Source organism: Prionailurus bengalensis, chromosome E4 (assembly GCF_016509475.1).
Source record: "Prionailurus bengalensis isolate Pbe53 chromosome E4, Fcat_Pben_1.1_paternal_pri, whole genome shotgun sequence".
In the NCBI taxonomy this organism is placed as follows: Eukaryota; Metazoa; Chordata; class Mammalia; order Carnivora; family Felidae; genus Prionailurus; species Prionailurus bengalensis.
In genome coordinates, this window is record NC_057360.1 from 3,382,906 (window position 1) to 3,403,158 (window position 20,253).

Consider the following 20,253-nt stretch of genomic DNA (forward strand, 5'->3'; position numbering starts at 1 on the left):
CAAAGCAGGTTAACAGCTAGAGGATTTCTTTGTTCTTTGCAGACCGTCCCTCTTTCCACACCCTGCCACCCCAGCATGACCCAATTCACACCTGGCCTTTCAAAGTAAGACCTACCTTCACATTTCAAATTCTTTTTACCATAACACACAATTTTGCAGCTCAGAGGATTTTGATTTTTAAATCTGAAGGAATAAGTTCTTAGAGTAAATTTCAATTACTCTGTCAGGCAGATAGGGGAGGAGTTTTAGAACGAGAAGAGCTTTTCCGCAGGGACCTAGCAGACGTCCCCAAATAGGCAGCCATCCACTTAGGGGGCAGACCAATTTCTCAAAGCGTTTTATTGTCACATGAAAGCTGTTTTTCTCAGCACCCCGGGGTTCAAATAAACTCTCTGAGACACTCTGTTGGTGTAATTTTAAATTACAAGCTTGATCTGTTACCCTCAAACACAGTCTTTAAGGAAGATTAGTTACAAATGGTTGTCAGCACTTGCCAATGACAGAAAAAAATCACATTAGAGTAAAACTGGAATGAATTTTTCACGCGTGAGACAACAGGTTTTTCGTCACCAGGTGGAATTAGTCCAATTCATGCAATAAATGACTGCTACATTTTTCAAAGTTGCCCTAATTTCTCTAGTTGAGATTTCGTGCTTATTTTAAGTCAAGATATCAGGATGCTCCTGGGCTCACCTCACCCCCAGACCCCCAGGAAGCGGTGAGGACACACATGGTTTCTCTAGAACTGGGTATTGTTTCTGTCTTTGCACCTCCTTGTGAGATCAGTGTAAGACCCTGATGGGGGTCTTACAGTGGCCCTGGTGGCCTTTAGGCAACTATGACACTACGGATTATTTAGGACTTCGACAGTGACCTAACAGAGGTGAAGAGGAGGGAAATTCTGACTTATCTTGACATAAAACTGGCAGAAATCACCATCACTGAATTCCTGTAAGTAGAAATCATGAGGGTTAAACAGAAGAGGTTTGTCTATGATGGGGATGCCCTTCACAGTAGACTTTGTGAATGTGTCTTGTAGAACCACGAAAGATAGTACCATCAACATTTTACATATTTTACATACAATCTGAATACAAATTCTTAAAATTTATAATAGAACATTAAAATAATCTTCTAATAAAATCAGCCTTAGGTATAACGAATCTAAATTTCAGTATCATGTACACTTCTAAATAAATATCTTTGATCTATAATCCTTGAAAATATTACAGTTTATGGCGACATGATAGAGACAAGTCCAACAGTATTATTAAGTGAAAATAAAACATCAATTTAAAAATTAACAGTCCTAAAAATACACTGAACTGAAAGGATAGAAAATCAAAACACTAAGTACATAGCAATTAAATATCTAGCATTGGAAAACGGAATGCATGCTCAACAACACACTTCCAACTCATATAAAAAGCCCTTTAAAATTCATATAATCTAAATAAATTAGCAGAAATACCAAGGGAGGTACTGTACCAGCCAGTAACAACTAGAAAGTAATTTCTCCCTTTTTCTTTCAAACGATCCTAACAAATAAACAAGAAATAATGATCACTTGCTAAAAAACTATAATTCATGTGTTTTGTTTCTGTTCAAATGCTGCCTAGGATATAAAAAGCCAAAGCAAGACTTTCTAAATGTTAGACCGCTGTACCTTACAAAAGGAAATGCCACCAAACTGACGGACTTAAACAAAAATCAGACACTTAGTTATTTAAGATAGGATTGATTGGATTTTCGCTTAATGACCCCATAACCGGGTCTAAATCAAGCCCATGATATGAATGCACATTCAAACACCTGACTGCGGGATTTGTTAATACTGAATTATGTATCATAATTTAATTTCATTTGCCAAGGTGTCAGTTTATTCTACATGTGACCAGAATTGAAGCATCTAGAGCAGGAATTAGTATCTCCTTTATCTCTATTCTGGTTCTTAGATCCTCAGAACGTAATGGTAGGTGCTCACCTACTGAGAACGGAGTCCAGTATTCATCATACTTCAGGAAGCAGTGAATCCATGATGAAGCTGGGCGCCTGACACTCGGCAGGAGTTCTTTAGTTTTAACTCTTTACCTCCAGGCCTGTGATTAATTTCTGGCTAGTTAATCAAATTAACTGTCACCTATTGGTCACGGTTTCTAATTTCAAGGCCAAGATTTCTACAATTCATCTGTTCCACAGTTATGCCTTGTATCTGCGCCTGCACATCTATGGTCAGGTTAAAGTGAAGATAACCTTTGTGAGTCTGTGCTGGGTATTTGCTTGTGATAACTGTCTGAAACACACATGCACGCACCCACGTGTGCACACACGCACGCACACAATCATTTCACAAATGGAGAACGGAATGTGGCATTAACGCACAAAGCCTAGATTACACAGCGCCCAAGGTTAACCAAAAAAAGACAATGAAGCTGTAAGGTAACTCCTCTTGATTATACACAAACTTATTGCGTGATGGCTGGAAGCAATGTCTTTGGACCAACAAATGTAAACCAAAAGCGTCCTTGGTTATAACCATTAGCTTGAACAAGGCAGCTAAAAATGGTGGGGCTCCAACACGGCCCTTTTAATTCTGCTCAGTGTAGTTCGCCACACTAGGGAGCGGCACGGAGGAGGGCACATGCTCTCCAAAGGCCGTTCCTTCCATCCACGATGCTCAGACCGACATCTGCTCAGTATGCAGATTATTCTGAGAGTCCCTCTGTGTTGCCATTTAAAGCTGCTGCTGCTGATGTCCAGGGTTCCTCGCTGGGGGGAGGGGACGCGTGTTACAGAACTCCTAAAATAAAAGCTGCTGAGAAAGGTTCGCTCTTTGATTCTCACTGCCAGCACGCCCGTGCCTCTGGAGTGCTGCTAGGAGAGGTAGATCCAGTGTTTAAGCTCCGCCATTCCCTGCAGGAACTTAGTGTAATAGAAGTCCATGTTGTCTGCAAAGTCCGTACAAACGGGTGACTCCCTGTCACCAAAAGTGCAGTATAACGCAGTTCCTCCGACACTAAGGAAAACCGTTGCTATGCACAGCAAGACCAGTAAAATACAGGAACCACCTCCCACTTCATCTGCAAACGTGAGAAGAGAGTAAGGTTACACTGGCTCGGAATTGAGATCCTAGCATCTGAGGTCTTCTCGAGACGTTTCTGGTCAATAGTGGTCCTCTACAGGCGGAGTCACTGACAGGAAGCCGGTGCTCCTGAGGACTCCACACGACCCACCTATTCGTCACCACAAAGATACTTGTGGAGCCTGTCAGCGCTAAAATGAAAGCTAGCTCACTTATACGACGAATATGACCACTTCCATTAAAAAAGAAAAGAAGGACAGTACTTCTCCGAAGTGATCTTGGCATGATTTTAGGGTGCAACTTACCACCTCGATGTTACACCATCTTTGGAGTTCACATCATGCGTCCACCTTAAAGCAATGTCAATTTGATATTAAACAATAAAACACGTCTTCAAGGGAGATCACTTTTGCATCTTAATTACTCAATTTTACTCTTATCATCTCGTGGAACAGCAACGTTCTAGCTAGTAGGGTGATTTCTCTTTACTTTGCTTAATAACTGGCAGGTTGGGGGGTAGCTAGGTAGCTCAGTCAGTTAAGTGTCTGACTTCGGCTCAGGTCATGATCTCACAGTCTGTGAGTTCGAGCCCCACGTCGGGCTCTGTGCTGACAGCTCGGAGCCTGGAACCTGCTTTGGATTCTGTGTTTCCCTCTCTCTCTGCCCCTCCCTGCTTGCACTCTGTCTCTCAAAAATTGAATAAATATTAGAAGAAAAAAAAAACAACTAGCAGGTTGGTTTTTAACACAGATGTCCATACAAGTCTCTCTATATTGAAGAAAATAACTATCCTTTGGTTGAAAGTCTTAATGATCATTTATGATTAAAGAAAAAATTTTTAATTTCGGAGAAAGACTAAAAAGTTGTATGATCAGCACGATGAGGGTGTACCAGAACCTTCTTGGAAGGTAATTTGGCAGTATCCGTTAAAACTTGAAATTAATTTATCCTCCTGATGGGACATGTTTGACGGTGAGAGAGTGGGGAAAGAAGCTGGGAGAACAGGTGTAAACCAGGACTGTCTCAGGCCAGCTGGACCCTATCACTCAGTCCAACAAATTAATTTCTAGGAATCAGCTCACAGATTTGCACCACACACTAGCGTATTTACAGGCACATTCAAAGTCTGGCAAAGTCTGTTATAACAAAAAGTTGAGAATGACTCTGTTATTCCAGTTAAATAATCATGGGACATTCATATAATGAAATACTATGCAATTGTTTATAAGAATGAAGTAAATTTAATATGTTCTCTCATAGTAAGATATCCAAGATTGATGGTTAAATTAAAAAGAAGTGACATAACAGTATATAATGAACCCATTTGTATTAGAACAAAAATGTGTGTTGGTGTATGTATATACATACATATATATGTATGTATATACATACATGTGTGCACACATATATACAGAATGTATCCTGCAAAGATGGTAAGAAACTTCAATCAATCCTTGGGAGAAACCCTCAAGGGAAGGTTGGAAGATTGGATACTGTTTTATTTCATTACTGTATGAGTTTTTTCATGGTTAGCATATATTATTTTTATGATGAAAAAAACCCCAAATTTTATAAAACTTATCATAAACCAAATAGACTTTATTTGAAGGACTTTACAGTAACAAGTGAAGATATTCTTCCTGTAAAATTCAAATCCAAAAATACCTAACATGTTTCACCTACTCAGGCATATTCCCTTCCTACCCCAGAGGCAAACACTCAAATATGATGTGTCTCCTTTCAGATCAAAGACACAGATTTCAGAATTTTTATATAAATAGAATTATAATTTTTTTTAAAGTTTATTTATTTATGAGAGAGAGACAGAGAGAGCGAGTGGGGGAGGAGCAGAGAGAATATCAGGCAGGAGCTGCCCTGTCAGCATGGAGCCTGATGGGGGGCTCGAACTCACAAACTGTGAGATCATGACCAGAGCTCAAACCAAAAGTTGGACACTTAACTGACCGAGCCACCCAGGCGCCCCCATATAAACACGATTATGTAACTATGTTGTTCTGTGATTTACAAATTTATAGTTTAATCAATTTTAGTAATCAATAGGTTTAATAATTTATATATATGCAAATATATTTTTAGACACACAAATAACTAGAATATCATTAATGTATCTCTTGGGGTTTTTGTTTTTTTTGCTCAGTTCAATTTTTTCACCTTCTCTTCTGTTTTTTAGCATCATGCTCTCCCACCCCCTCATCTATATGAACAATCTGATGCATGTACTTCCATGTCTTTTTCATGATCATATATTTATATATAAACACTTAAATGCAGTATATTTTAAAACACCTGTCCTGGTTGTTTTATCAACACGCGTTGAAACTGTTTAGAGAGGCACAGTCCCCCTGGGGGCCGCAAGGCACCAGCGGAGTGGCCTTGTTAGAGACGAGATGGCCACTGAGTGCGGACGAATGAATGTCATCTGTAAATCCAGGGCTCCTCCTGGAAAGCAACGATTCAGTGTCATTCATGCAGAGCTTAGCACTGAATCCAGTGAAGACTCAGGTGGTTACAAGCAAGGTGCAGAGGTGAAATGAGGGATGGGAACAGATTATTTCTGAGGCTCCTTTGTAAGTGTAAATTAGAAGCTTTCTATTGTAAAACTCTGGAAACCTCTATCGCTATCCCTTTATGTCATACTTGGAAGGCGTATGGACAGGCTTACACTGTTATTCGTAACAATGCAGTTGTTTTATAAACTTGAGAAGCACAACGACAGGTTCTTGGCTATATTTCCTCTCATCCTTATTTACCTAGGCCTTCCGTAAACTTAGCAACTACCTTAAATACAAGCCCAGGAGGGAAAAGTAAACAACGGCAACAGTGTAAATGCGCCGTCCAGGGGTACTTCGTCTATCGAGCCAAGGAAAAAATCACCAGGGAATATACTTGTAACCCATAAACATTTCTCAGACCTACAAAGAAGGAGTATTAACTGCCTCTGAAAAAAAAAGACAATAGCAGGCTCACTTAAAAAAAAAAATAAATAAAGTATTGGGGGCACCTGGGTGGCTAAGTCTGTTAAGTGTCTGACTCTGGATTTCAGTTCAGGTCATGATCTCACAGATCACAAGTTCGAGCCCCGTGTCGGGCTGTGTGCTGACAGCGTGGAGCCCGATTGGGATTCTTGTTTTCCCTCTCTCTCTGCACCTCTCCCACTCGTGCTTTTTCTCTCTCTCAAAAATAAATAAATGAATGTTAAGAAACAATTTAAAAAATAATTTAAAAAAAACGTATAGGGGCGCCTGGGTGGCGCAGTCGGTTAAGCGTCCAACTTCAGCCAGGTCACGATCTCGCGGTCCGTGAGTTCGAGCCCCGCATCGGGCTCTGGGCTGATGGCTCGGAGCCTGGAGCCTGTTTCCGATTCTGTGTCTCCCTCTCTCTCTGCCCCTCCCCCGTTCATGCTCTGTCTCTCTCTGTCCCAAAAATAAATAAACGTTGAAAAAAAAAATTTTTAAGAAAAAAAAAAAAAGTATAAAACAGGAAATTGAAAATGAGCTCCAAACACACTGTCTGTGAGACAGGGAGACCATGCGTTGAATTTTACAACTTGCTTGCTCACTTATTTGAACAAAAGGCTCAGGAATGAGGGAAGAGGTGATGATTGCCTGATTCTACGTGTTTCTTTACAGAATATAAAGTGACTAAGTACGTGTGTCCTTTTACAAATCCTATTACCAAACACGCTACCACGTCTGACCCACTCTTTCAGGCGACACCGAGAGCCAGCTCCGTGCTAGAGGGAGCCCTGGGTGCTTTACCTTGATCTAAGCCATCGTCTATTTCCTGGAACCTCACTCTTCGTTTCGATGGTTTCTGCTGCATCTGGGCGGGACGGCCTCCTACACTATCATTCCTCTTCTTTAATATAGAGACCAGTCCTTCGGCAGGAACAACCTGTCAGAGAGAGTTTACATATAACGGTAAAAAGTCTAATTCCATCCAACAGGTATTTGCATTTCTATGGTAGGTTTATCCAACTCCTACAGAAAAAAACCATCACAACTGATCATCAGAATTGTCATAATAACGCTTTTACTTTATGCAGATGACTGCCAAATACACACGTGTGAAAACACAGCCCCCAACCACTCCCAGGGCCGGGGGACCTGATGCAGGGCGCAGGGGACTGGGCCCGGCACGGCTCTTGGCTCCATGTACCAGGCAGGGTGTCTGTGAGATGATCACTCATGGCCCCTGTCTGCTTAATCACGAGTGCTGGGTTTCGTTTTATAACAGAGGCTGATGGTCCAACACTTCGTTTTTCACTCACCAGCAATTTTTAAGTAATGAACATGTGAGGGGCGCCTGGGTGGCTCAGTCGGTGGAGTGCCCAACTTCGGCTCAGGTCATGATCTCACAGTTTGTGGGCTTGGGCCCCACATCCAGCTCTGTGCTGGCAGCTCAAAGCTTGGGGCCTGCTTCGGATTCTGGGTCTCCCCCTCTCTCTGCCCCTCCCCTGCTTGTGCTCGCTCTCAAAAATAAACAAACATTAAAAAAAGAAATGAACGTGTGAGACTCAAAATATATTTGATGCCATGAACTCAGGAACCTGAGACTGAGAGTTGTGTGCTCTACGGACTGAACCAGCCAGGTGCCCCGATGCCAACTTTTAACACCAAAATGAGTGCTAAGCTCAGTCCCTCTGCGAAACTATGTTATTTATAAAATGATGCTCTGCTGGCCAAAATATATTAAGGGCTTCTCTTCTGGAATATCTCAGAGCCAGTTTCCCAGGGATGTGTACTTTGGAATATACAGAGTTTGGCAAACTATGGGTGGTGGGCCAAAGGCCCCTGCTTTTTTTTTGTCAATAACACTGAATCAGAATACAGTCAAGCCGATTCACCCCCACACAGTGTAGGGCTGCTACGACAGCGGAACTGAGTGGCCACAACGGACCCTGAAGTCCCAAATGTTTAATATTTGGAGTTTGCTAGTATCTCCTGTCCCCCCACCCCAACTCCTTTCTAAGCTGCCTCTGCTTTCCTCTGGAGACCCCTCTCCTGCCTCCGCCCCACCCCTTATTTGGGAACAAAGACAAAAGCAAAAACTCTTGCCATTTAGGAGTTAAAGAGGTTCCGTGGCATAGGGAGAAGGGGATCAGTCGGTAGAGCCAGACTGGGAAGCAGAGGCAGCCCCCCTCCAAGCAGCAGGTTGATTCAAAGAAGTGAACTTGTGAGCTGGCCTGCTCGGACAGGCTGCAGGTGATGACACAGGTGGGCATTGTGGGCCTAACACTACAGATGTCAGCGTGTTGCCAGATGATACCTTGCTGGTGTCAGGTCACTGGAGGCTGAGGACTGCCAGTCACGTCATTTATGTGATCGATGGCATAGAATCCTTAATACGATTTCCAGTTCCAGCCAGCCATCTCTGCTAATGTGCTATGCATAAATACTACTGATTCTGTTCATTCTTTTTATAACTCAAGGCTTTTAGGGCCAAATAACTCAATATAATCTCTGAGCTTCCCTGAACGTGGGTCTACAGAAACCATTATCTCAAAAAGAAAAAAAAAAAATCAATGTTAGCAATTTAATCTTTTTATAGGAAATGGGTATTTCAGATGATGTCTTTCTTCTGAGAAAACTAAAGCACTTTAGTGACATTAAAATGGAAAGTACAAACATGCGAAAGAATGGTCTTTCAAATGTTTCTTTAGAAGCAATGACTAAGCATCCCTTTATACAACGTTAAAAGAGCCCCTTTATGCAACAAAGAAAAATGATTTTACAAGTACCATGTTGAAACCGAGAAGTTTCTGAAGAGCGAGAAATGGAAAATGGAAACTAGTTTTAATGGCCATATTACTACCAATGATGTATCACTGATGTTTTTATTTTTAGTAAATGTAAAAAAAATAAGGGAATTTTCATAGACTCATTCACTATCTATTGTCTGCATAAAATAAAGTCGTGCATTTATCAACAGTGAATTCACTCACCATAGGTGTTTTCAAGTCGCTTTAACTACCAGGGAAAAAACAATCGTATTAAGAATAATTGTGTGTGTGTGTGTGTGGGGCACCTGGGTGGCTAAGTTGGTTGAGCGCCAGACTCTGGCCGAGATCATGATCTCACTGGTTCGTGAGTTCAAGCCCCGTGTCCGGCTCCATGCTGACAGCTCAGAGCCTGGAGCCTGCTTCGGATTCTCTCTTTCTCTCGCCCCTCCCCCACTCACACTCTGTCTCTCTCTCTCTCAAAAATAAATAAACATTAAAAAAAAAAAAAAAAAGAATTGTGAGGATGAGCCCCAGAATGGCATTACCGTTACCTTTATATCTTTGTGATATGAATTTTGAATCTATCAATTCAAGAAACAGACTCAAATCATGAATCAAAAGACAGTGAATATGAATAAAAGTATGTTGAAAGATGAGGTGAAATTCAAGGTGACATCCTCTGGAAAGACACAGATGTGCTTCTGAGACCCTGCAGCCAGCCATGGTGCACCGGCTGTCAGGTCGCTACCTCAGCCCCTGCCTGGCCTAATCTGGGGTATGTGCCCGGATGTCACCCAGGTAAGTAAGTAATGCAAGCCTTCCTTAACTGGCTCCCTGCTCCTTATTTACTATGGGTGGCGGTGAACTTTGGCAGATTTTTGGAAGAGGGAAGAAATTACAGTTGTGTGAGATGGGCCAACATTTTTGTTTTGACACCCTCCACCACCCAACCCTTAATTCTTGGCTAAAAATCTAACCACACCTTATACTTTCTTTTCCTTTTTCTCTCCCACCAAAACCTGTTTCTTTCAGCAGGCCGGCCCCAGCGTCTGAAGTGAGGGAGTGTGCCCTCTTCCATTATTTCCTTTCAGTCTTGCTGAGGGACCTTCTCCAGGGATCTTTCTTTTCCAATTGCCCTGTAGTCCTGTAGTCTACAGATACAGAGCAAGGGATGCTAGGACCAAGTTTAGGTGCAGGAGACGCAGGCCAAGGGGGAAACTCCGAAGACGGGTGGGTGTGGTCCTTTCTGTTCTGGCAAGAGTTTGGGGCAGGGGTCTTAGAATCTACCCCCAGCACAGAAATTCTACCTCCCACACCAAGGCAGTCAAACATAACAAGTTTAAGAAACAACTTTGGCAGAGTTTTTTTTAGACTAATGGTACAAAGTCGGGGCACCTGGGTGGCTCAGTCAGTTAGGCGTCTGACTCCAGCTCAGGTCAGGTCATGGTCTCAAGGTCTGTGGGTTCGGGACCCACGACAGGCTCTGTGCTGACAGCTCAGAGCCAGGAGCCGCCTGTGTCTCCCTCTCTCTCATTCCCTCCCCTGCTCACACTCTTTCTCTCTCAAAAATAAATAAACATTAAAAAAAAGAAATTAATGGTACAAAGTCAAGTAAGCCAAAACAAGGTCAGGGTCTTAGTTTGGGGTCTTACTCAAAAGACTGCCAAGTGTTTCGAAGCAGGTAGAGAAGTTGATTTCGGACACCAAGAAATGTGTCTTCTCCAAACTCCCCTAAAAAAAGTTTGTATGCCTTTTCCCCCCTCTTTTCCATAATGTCGGCATTAAAAAGGTTAATTTCTTAATCTTGAAAAAATAAAGCTTTAAGAACCAAATTTAGTTTCCCACTTCAATTACCAAATTCCTTTCCTATCTAGCCAAAATAGAACAGCGCTTCCACTGAGAACAAAAGGAATGTCTACGCTGTAATTAATGTAATTGTCAGTGGTGGTGCTCTATGAATAAGTGCAGAATTAAGAACAAAAACAAAACAAGACATCCATCTGGCCTAGTCTGTATATTTGCAAATAAATAGTTCTTCTGCACTTCCCCTCAAATATCAATGATCAGCCCCCATAGCGTTTTAAGAATTAGCTAGTCGAAAAAACAAAATTATTTTGCAACTCTCCTGGCACAGTAAATCCTAACGTGACAAGAAAAACATTCAGAGAGGCCTTCCCGTTAAACTGCCTCCTCACAAGATTAAAGGAGAAAACAGATACCAGATAATATTCTTTTAATGATATAGGCTTGCTCAATCCAGAACTTCAAGGCTGGTGAATCTGGAGCAGGAACACACAGTTTCTAACTTGAGAATTAACATTCCCAAATCATATTAGCGTATCATAAGTAGCTTAAGTGCCAGTGATTCCACTCTAGAAGCGCGTGTCAACTTCAATGCCACTTTCGCTGAAGGAATAAGCAACGTTCCCTGCCTGTTCCTTTAGACTTGGGCTCCATAATAAGAACCCTTATTTTGTGAATCGGGACACTTTATGGAATAAGAGGCATAATTCAGTGAATCTGTACACAGTCTTCACAACTCCGTTACGTAGGCGCTATTGGTCCCCTTTTACAAAACAGGCCATGCTCAGACAGCTAACCTAACCCGCCTACCTTGTAGCACCAGTTACCGGCAGAGTTTGAATACACACTCATTAAACCTCCTGCCATTTCCTTTACATGAAAAGATCTTATTTTCTAGGGCTATTAAAATTTGGCTGCATATAGTCTGTTACATACTACAAGTAAAGTGAGAAGAACAGGATTTTCAAATAAACCTAATCAGGTGCTTTGGTCTTTCGAGAGTATTTTCTATCTCTAGCAACAAATCCTTATCTTACACATCACCCCAATTAAGAGATACTTAAACTAATGGCCAAATCCATTGATTTAGAGACACGGGGGAGGAGACGGGTGGATGAAAGATCTTTTGGGTAGTGCAATTAATCTGCAAGTAGAGCAATGTCATGGCTTCTAATACAGCAAAGTAATGTAACAAGTCACAGCTGGAGCAGGAGGAGGCAGCTATATGGAGGAAAGCCATCATCCAGGAAGAACACAATGGTGACCTCCTATCCCAGGACGTGTGTTAGAACAGTGTGATGTGGACAGCGCAAAAAAGAGGAACAGAATCGGGGCGCCTGGGTGGCTCAGTCAGTTAAGTGTCCGACTTCGGCTCAGGTTATGATTTCACGGATCGTGGGTTCGAGCCCTGCGTCGGGCTCTGTGCTTAGAGCTGGGAGCCTGGAGCCTGCTTCCGATTCTGTGTCTCCCTCCCTCTCTCTGCCCTTCCACTCATGCTCTGTCTCTGTCAAAAAATAAACATTAAAAAAAAAATAAAAACAAAAGAGGAACAAAATAATGATGAAGCAGGTCAATGTTGAACTTTCAAAAGAGTGGTTTTGAAAGGAGAAAGGCTTTTTTAAAAAATAAAAACAGGAGTTTTATAATGTTTCTGAGTTTCTAGGTAAGGCACTACCTCGTGTTTTTGTAATTTGTTTTTGTTTGCATAACAGGACGCTTTAGTAAGTACAGAATAGGAAAAGAAATGGTAAGAATGTAAAAAACCACTCCACTTTTTAACCCCCAGTCAACTGTTGAAATAAACAGACTCCAAAACACTTGATTTTCTTCCCCTCCAAACTGCTGCTTCCAGCCCCACCCCAATCTACTCTATCAGCGAGTCCTGTCTGTTCTCCTTCAAAAGTGCACCTTCACCACACCCCCCTGCTACCCTGACCCGACCCTGCACTGCTTCTCACCTCAACCAAGCCACCAACCTGACCGGTCTCCCTTCTTTGGCCCCGCCCCCGGACATTCGAGTCTCCACGGAGCAGCCAGAAAGCAGATCAGCTCACACCTGCTGCTCAAAATCATGGCATTCAACCTCCGTTTGAATTCAATTCCAGCTCCTTATCCTGGCCCGGAGGCCCTGCCGGTTCCCAGCTTCAGCCTCCTCTTCACCCGGAACACCCTGCGGTTCCTTCTTCTCCGTTCTCTGTGCCCCAGCTGCACTGGCTCTTCCAGTGCCTTCCTCCACCCTGCCAGCCAGCTCTGTCCATCTCCCTCCCCCACCCTGTTGAGATGTCAGCACACGGCCCTTACCAAGATCTGAGCCTACGTTGTTTTTTTAAATTGTTTTTAAATGTTTATTTTTGAGAGAGACACAGAGCATAAGTGGGAAAAGGGCAGAAAGAGAGGGAGACGCAGAATCTGAAGCAGGCTCCGGGCTCCCAGTTGTCAGCACAGAGCCCGACTCCAGCCCAGGGCTGGAACCCAGGGACGGTGAGACCATGACCTGAGCTGAAGTCAGAAGCTTGATCGACTGAGCTGCCCAGGTGCCCCCTACGTTGTTCATTTTTATGTGAACTTACTTATTATGTGTCACTCCCTCTAGAGAGTAAGCTTCACAAGAGCAGGGACCTGACCTGTGTTCACTGGTGTGTCCTCAGTTTCTAGAATATGGTAGGCGTTTAACAAATATGCCAAAGAGAAAATGAATACACAGATGAGCAGTTTACATATAGACAGCACCTAGCTTATACTTAATTTGGATAACAGATTTTTCCCTTAAAATAATCAAAATTGGGGTGCCTGGGTGGCGCAGTCGGTTAAGCGTCCGACTTCAGCCAGGTCACGATCTCGCGGTCCGTGAGTTCGAGCCCCGCGTCGGGCTCTGGGCTGATGGCTCAGAGCCTGGAGCCTGTTTCCAATTCTGTGTCTCCCCCTCTCTCTGCCCCTCCCCCATTCATGCTCTGTCTCTCTCTGTCCCAAAAATAAAATAAAAACGTTGGAAAAAAAAATAATAAAATAAAATAATCAAAATTAAGTATGTCTTTTAAAGGTTATTTTTCGAAGTAAACTAGGTTTAAAAACAAAACCTTGCCCTGTGTAGGTGACTGTTATTGACAACACTGTGTGTTGGCTTTGCAGAAAATACAAAAATGTATTTAACAGGATCCCCACCCATCAGGGGTTTGCAATGAGTCTGTAGAAGACTGCTGTGTGCCCTATGATAATGGAGAAAGAGGACAGTCCTAGACAAGACTTCAGGAGGGATGATGCTCAAGCCCCTCCCTTGTTTGAGGTGCAGAGCAGTCTGGAAGGAATAAACACTAAAGAGCTCAGGGATCAAGGAATAATGGCAGCAGCCAACATTCACTGAGGACTGACTGTGAGCCAGGCGCTGTCCTGGACACTCCACCCACAAAAAGGGCACGGACTTAGATCTTGAGGTAAGCAAGACATAAATATGTAGAAAGGATGGGGCGCCTGCGGGGCTCAGTCCGTGAAGTGTCCGACTTCGGCTCAGGTCATGATCTCACAGTCCGTGGGTTCAAGCTCCGCATGGGGCTCTGTGCTGATGGCTTGGAGCCTGGAGCCTGCTTCGGATTCTGTGTCTCTCTCTCTCTCTGTCCCTCCCCTGCTCATGTTCTGTCTCTCTCTCTCTCTCAAAAATAAATAAACATAAAAAAAATTAAAAAATAAATATGTAGAAAGGAGGTTCCTCACTCCAGGGCACCCTAACACAGAAGGTAAAGATCAGAGGTGACCAGGCCTGAGTGCATCTGGGATGCAGAGGCCAACTGAGCACAGTGCAGGGTGAGTGCAAAGGGGCAGCAGGGGGCATGCCGGGAAGCTGGAGTGGGCCAGCTACCAAGTGTCCTGAATACCGAGCCACATAGACAGCCTTTCTACGGAGCCAATGGAGTCGTGGGAAGAGACTGACGGGGCAAAAAATACCACTTCACAACAGAGGTTTCAACTGATTGTGTTAGACCCAGACCCTCAGCTGTGCTTGATGGCATCCATAGTGTTTTACGAAGGTGGGTACCTCCAGATGAGGCCTGGGGACCTCCCCCTTCTCTCGACAGATGAAGTCATTAATTTACTTCTAGTACCTGATTGGCCCCTTGGGGTATCAGTTTGAGACCCCAAATTTAGACAGTGCAAATGTAAGACCATTTGGAGGGAGAGACAAGGTGACACGAGGGATGGGGAAACTTACTAAGGAGCTGTTGCAAAAGTCCAAGAAGAGGCAGTAACGATGTAAACTGAAAGGATGATTACGTGGAAAAGAGAAGCCAAGTGCAAGAGACCCGACAAGCAAGTGCAGTAACGCACTAATGAGGAGGCTTCGAGGGCAGGATAAAAAGGAAAGGCAAAGATGAGGCCACCTGGCACAAAGAAAAGGTAGGTCATCCCTGGATAACCCTCAGGAGCCTCTGGCATCAATCCTGGACGAACCATTTTCCATGAACCCTCTTCTGTGGTTGCAAGACTGCATTTCCTCCACTGGGAGGAAGCTGGATTTGCCCTGCTCCCCCCAAAAGGGCTGTGCCGGGCAGAACAGCCATGATTGCCATTCCTAAAACGCTCCTTTGTCCAGGATCCATGAACAGCTAGCCACACGATTTCATAAAAGGCTGCAGCTTGGTCCTGGCCTCCCATCTGACTCAGTAAGGAGTTAACACGATGGCTCATCTTCGCCTAACTTCCCCGATGCCAGCGATCTAGCCAAGACACAGACAGGAAGGCTGCACAAAAGTCACTTTATTTAGACAGCTTCTCTGAAGATAAGCCCAACAGCAATTTTGAGTTGCCATCATTGTCCCCATCAGAAAGGTCTAGGTTGTGTCCTCCCCTATTTTGTTTCCTGGGGCACGGGCAGACCTGAAGATATCGAAGCAAATGTTGCCAATGCAGACAGAGCAGGGAACATGTTTTGCCCTCTTTCAGATTAAAAACTTTTTAGAGTCCCTAGCAGTGGCAATGTGGCTTCCTCCCCGGCTACCACATTCTGAATTATTTCTAAAAACAAGTATCAGTTGTATCTGAAGCATTTAATATAGTTTTGTGGACATACAACATCCCCACAAATAGACTACACAGGTACATATTAATGAAGAAAAATGAATGGTTTACTCCATTCGGCGTATCATGCTGCTAAAATGTGTTCCCAAAGGGAATCTCTTGAAGGACATACTATGATTATTTTCAATGTGAAAAGACAGATTAGTTTTCATAAAATGTACCCAATATTTGCTGTGACTGTCACTTACTCAGGAAACAAACAACATCCTCACCCCCACTCCCTCACGGAACAATCTACTACAGGCTGAGTAGACTTTTATTAGCAATATGGGGTTGGATCATGATGCTACCTTGAATTTGAATAACATATTTCTTATGCTGTGAAGAGCTGAGAGTTTCAAGAGAAGATAATACAACGTTCCCAGGTTCCAGACCCAAGCAAATCAATGATTTCTTGGCAATGACTTACAAGCTCCTTGGGTAAAGGGAGTTTGGGTCCTGACATTAAAATAATCATGTTGGAATATTATGAGTATTGCAATAAAATTTCACCTCCCCCCCGCCCCAAACTGGGATAGTCAAATTCAGCAAACAGATAACTCTTGCAGTAGGAGAACTGTTGAAATGCAGGCTTTATACGCACAGTGTCCCCATCTGAATTTTTAGCCACTGTATCTGCAATGTCACGGCACACAAAGAAGTCACATAAAATTACTGAGGAGGGAACAAGAGAGTGAATCTCTCTCTGCCTCACGGACCCTGTACATGTGGTAAACTTTTTATGTTAAAAATTTATGAAACGAGCATAAATGTTTTTGAAGCCTCTTATGTTTTCTTTTTTTTTTATATGTTTATTTATTTTTGAGAGACAGAGACAGAGTACGAGCTGGGACAGAGAGAGACAGAGCGTGAGCAGGGGAGGGGCAGAGAGACACGGAATCTGAAGCAGGCTCCAGGCTCCGAGCTGTCAGCACAGACCCCAATGTGGGGCTCGAACCCACAAACAGCAAGATCATGGCCTGGCCGGATGCTCAACTGATGGAGCCACCCAGGCACCCCTTGAAGCTTTTTAAAAACAGTGCAGGTTGTACTTTTGGTGAGAGTGTGTCATGCTCTTTTTTACGAAAGAAAGAATATTAGTGCTTTGGATACAAAGCTATCATTTTACTGAGCAAAGTTATTCTGGATTTAAAAATGCTTCTCGAGGGGCGCCTGGGTGGAGCAGTCGGTTAGGTGTCCGACTTCAGCTCAGGTCACGATCTCGCGGTCCGTGAGTTCGAGCCCCGCGTCGGGCTCTGGGCTGATGGCTCAGAGCCTGGAGCCTGTTTCCGATTCTGTGTCTCCCTCTCTCTCTGCCCCTCCCCCGTTCATGCTCTGTCTCTCTCTGTCCCAAAAATAAATAAACGTTGAAAAAAAAATTTTTTAAAAATGCTTCTTGAACCCAGAAAAGTTTCATTTATACAGTCTCTACATTTCTGAGCCAAATTAGTGTAGATATTTTTAGGTCTCTAGTAGGAGATTTTGTGTAAATTATTTCGTTTGATGTGATGAACCTAATTGCTTAAAAGACACGGCAAACACTCCCGCTGGGCTGGCAGCAGTTGTCAAAGCCAAGTTCAGCGGCAGCCAGAGCAGAGCAATGCAGAAGTGGCAAGAGAATGAAAGCAGGGAGACCAGCAAAGAGGGAAAGCCTGGCGACGATAAAAGGTACCGCCACACTCCACCGTAACCAGAGATCGAAAGAGTGACGAGCGGTGAGGACATCTGTGAGGGGCAGAGTCACTCATGGGAGAAGAGAGGTTTGGAAGAGAGAACAGAGGACTTGCAAGGACAGCACAGCACGTGCAAGAAGCAGACCAGCCACAGTGGCTCCAAAGGGCATGAAAAACACTGTTCTTAAGTATTAGTTGTTAAGAAATCATGTTCTGGGGCGCCTGGGTGGCTCAGTCGCTTACGTGTCTGACTCTTGATTTTGGCTCAGGTCATGATCTCACGGTTAGGGAGTTCGAGTCCCACATGGGGCTCTGTGCGGACAGTAGAGAACCTGCTTGGGATTCTCTCTCCCTCTCTGTCCCTCCCCCATTTGCTCTCTCTCTCAAAATAAATAAATAAATGAAAATTAAAAAAAAAATCATGTTCTCACAAAAGTATGGAAGCATGAAAAATATTTAAAAAACAATTTGGGTAAAATTACCCAAGTAAGCCGCCAAAAGATGAAACCAGAAGTTCATGATTCTTCACTGTATCCTCAGCATGTGACTCACAGTAGATATCCTTAATAGAATTCTCCTGAGAGCATGAAATGGTGTTTGGATTAAAAAGAAGTTTGTACTGGGGAGCTTGGGTGGCTCAGCTGGTTAAACTTCTGACTCTTGATTTCAGTTCAGGTCATATCTCACAGTTCATGGGATCAAGCCCCTCATCAGGCACAGAGCCTGCTTGGAATTCTCTCTCCCTCCCTCTCTCTCTCTCTCTCTCTCTCTCTCTCTCTGCGCCTCCCGACTTGTGCGCATGCTCTCTCGTTCTCTGTCTCCATACCCCCTCTCAAAATAAATAAACTTAGAAAAAAAATTAAAAAGAAATTTTGAAATTTTAAAAACTCTTTTCCTGACACAGTAAGGCAGAATGTATTAAAGTCTGTTCCTCAGAATGGAGAAGGAAGTATTCAGAATCATCACAGGACTGCAAGTTAGTTCTGTTAATTGTACATAGCTTTTGAGCTTCTTGAAACAGCACAACGTAACAACAGAATTTTAGGAAAGGGAACCATTGCGTATTAAAAATAACTTCACAGGGAAGACAACTTTAAAATGTAAATAGTTTCCACCATCCACCAGGTGTTACCTATGTAGGAAAACAAACATTATGAATTTGAGGAAGGAACACCCCATTCGGTTGTAAAACAACATCAATTCAACCGTAACCCCCACTGTAATTGTTCTGTAAGCAGGGGAGACACAACAGGGGCGCTCTGACCCTTCTTCACTATTTATACCTGAAGATGTACTAGATCATCCGTCTTTTCCCCACAGGGTCATCTTGACTACTGGCATGAAAAGCAGCAGTCAGAGAAGGGTGACCTTTTGGCATTCTGGTTAGATTTGAATAGGGGTGTGACTTCTGTTTTGATAGTTCCCTGTATCAGAAGCCTGGTGAAATAAACAAGGGAAGGAATACTGGGTCCAGTGCTGTACTACTAGCTCTATTTAATTCTATTTCAATGAAGACTTTTTTTTTTTTAAGATTTTTTTTTTTTTTTTTTTTTTTTTTTTTTTTTTTGTAACTAATCTCTACACCCAGCGTGGGCTTGAACTCACGACTCTGAAATCAAGAGCTGCACACTCCACCGGCTGAGCCAGCCGGGTGCGCCTCTAGTTAATTTTTTTTAACTTTAAGAAATATATAACTGCAATTGTAATATATTCAAGTGTAATATGTAATTGCAATTTCAACAGTTCAGTGGCATTAATTACACTCGCAATGTGTGCAACCACTACCAGTAGCTACTTCTAAAATTTTCTAAAATTTTCATCGACACAAACAGAACTCTGCACTCATTAAGCACTAGTAAATAATTTCAAGAGAAAATTAACAAGAAAGAACCACAGTTTATAGAGGACTGACTGTAAATGTAATAAAAAGATAAATAAAAGAAATGAATGAATACTGGACCAAGTGCTTTACTAGTCTGTCTAATTCTGTGAAGAAAAAATTAAGAATAGTTGATGGGAAATGGACTAGAAGTGGCAACAAAGGAAGCCCAGTAATGTAACAGCTAATTATCTTGGAAAGCTTTCGCCGGCTTCCATTTTCGTGAGTACTTTGTCGCCTACTCTGGCTCTGTTGCTTTTCCATTTTCTACTTATAAGTTCTCCTTCCTCCCCCCAGTGATGATGCAGAATTAGAAAACAATGGATATAAATGGGACTCATGGGACTCAAAAGGTTACTTGGAAAAAATATATAAGAATAAAAAGAAAAGCAGTTAGTATCCTAATTTTCAGAGGAGGAAACAGAGCTTAGAGAGGTGAACAGTAACTCTGTAGGCTGGTAGCTAGTGGGGTCCATCTCTGACCCACAGTTGACTATAAGACTCCGCTCTTTCCTCGTAGGGGGCCACCCTCCTGAGGGGCTTTGGTTTGGGTATGGCTTTATTGATCTCTTGAGCTTTAAAAAATGGTATTATCAAACAAAGGAGAATGGTCACCTTGATCCTCTCCACCATTTTTTTGTTTGTTTTGTTTTGACCAGCTTCATGACTGTTTGGGGAAACTTTGAAACTCTGGATTATTTATAACATTTGGCTTTAGCCAAGTAGCAAGTATTAAGTTTGTTCAGACCTACAGCTTATAAACGAATCCAATCAGAAAGAGAAGATTCACAACATACAACTTAATGGCTTAAAAATCTATCCAGTATCTCCTTGTCTTCTTGTATTTTAAAATGTTTCCTTTAGGGGCGCCTGGGTGGCTCAGTCGGTTAAGCATCCGACTTCGGCTCAGGTCATGATCTCGTGGCTTGTGGGTTCAAGCCCCGTATCGGGCTCTGTGCTGACAGCTTGGGGCCTGGAGCCTACTTCGGATTTTATGTCTCCCTCTCTCTCTCTCTGCCCCTCC

General features: G+C 43.0%; 1 protein-coding gene across 2 annotated transcripts in view; it reads right to left on the reverse strand.

Annotated features, from left to right (window-relative positions):
• Positions 1 to 321: 321 nt before the first annotated feature.
• CNST (consortin, connexin sorting protein) overlaps positions 322 to 20,253 on the reverse strand; it is a 118,219-nt gene continuing 98,287 nt past the window's right edge. For both annotated transcript variants that reach the window (XM_043568450.1, XM_043568449.1), the window contains 2 exons: positions 6,862 to 6,997; positions 322 to 3,080 (listed from right to left, as the gene is read on the reverse strand). In XM_043568450.1, coding sequence (XP_043424385.1) covers positions 2,875 to 3,080; positions 6,862 to 6,997 — 342 coding nt within the window. In that variant the 3' untranslated portion in view covers positions 322 to 2,874. The remainder of the gene's footprint in view (positions 3,081 to 6,861; positions 6,998 to 20,253) is intronic.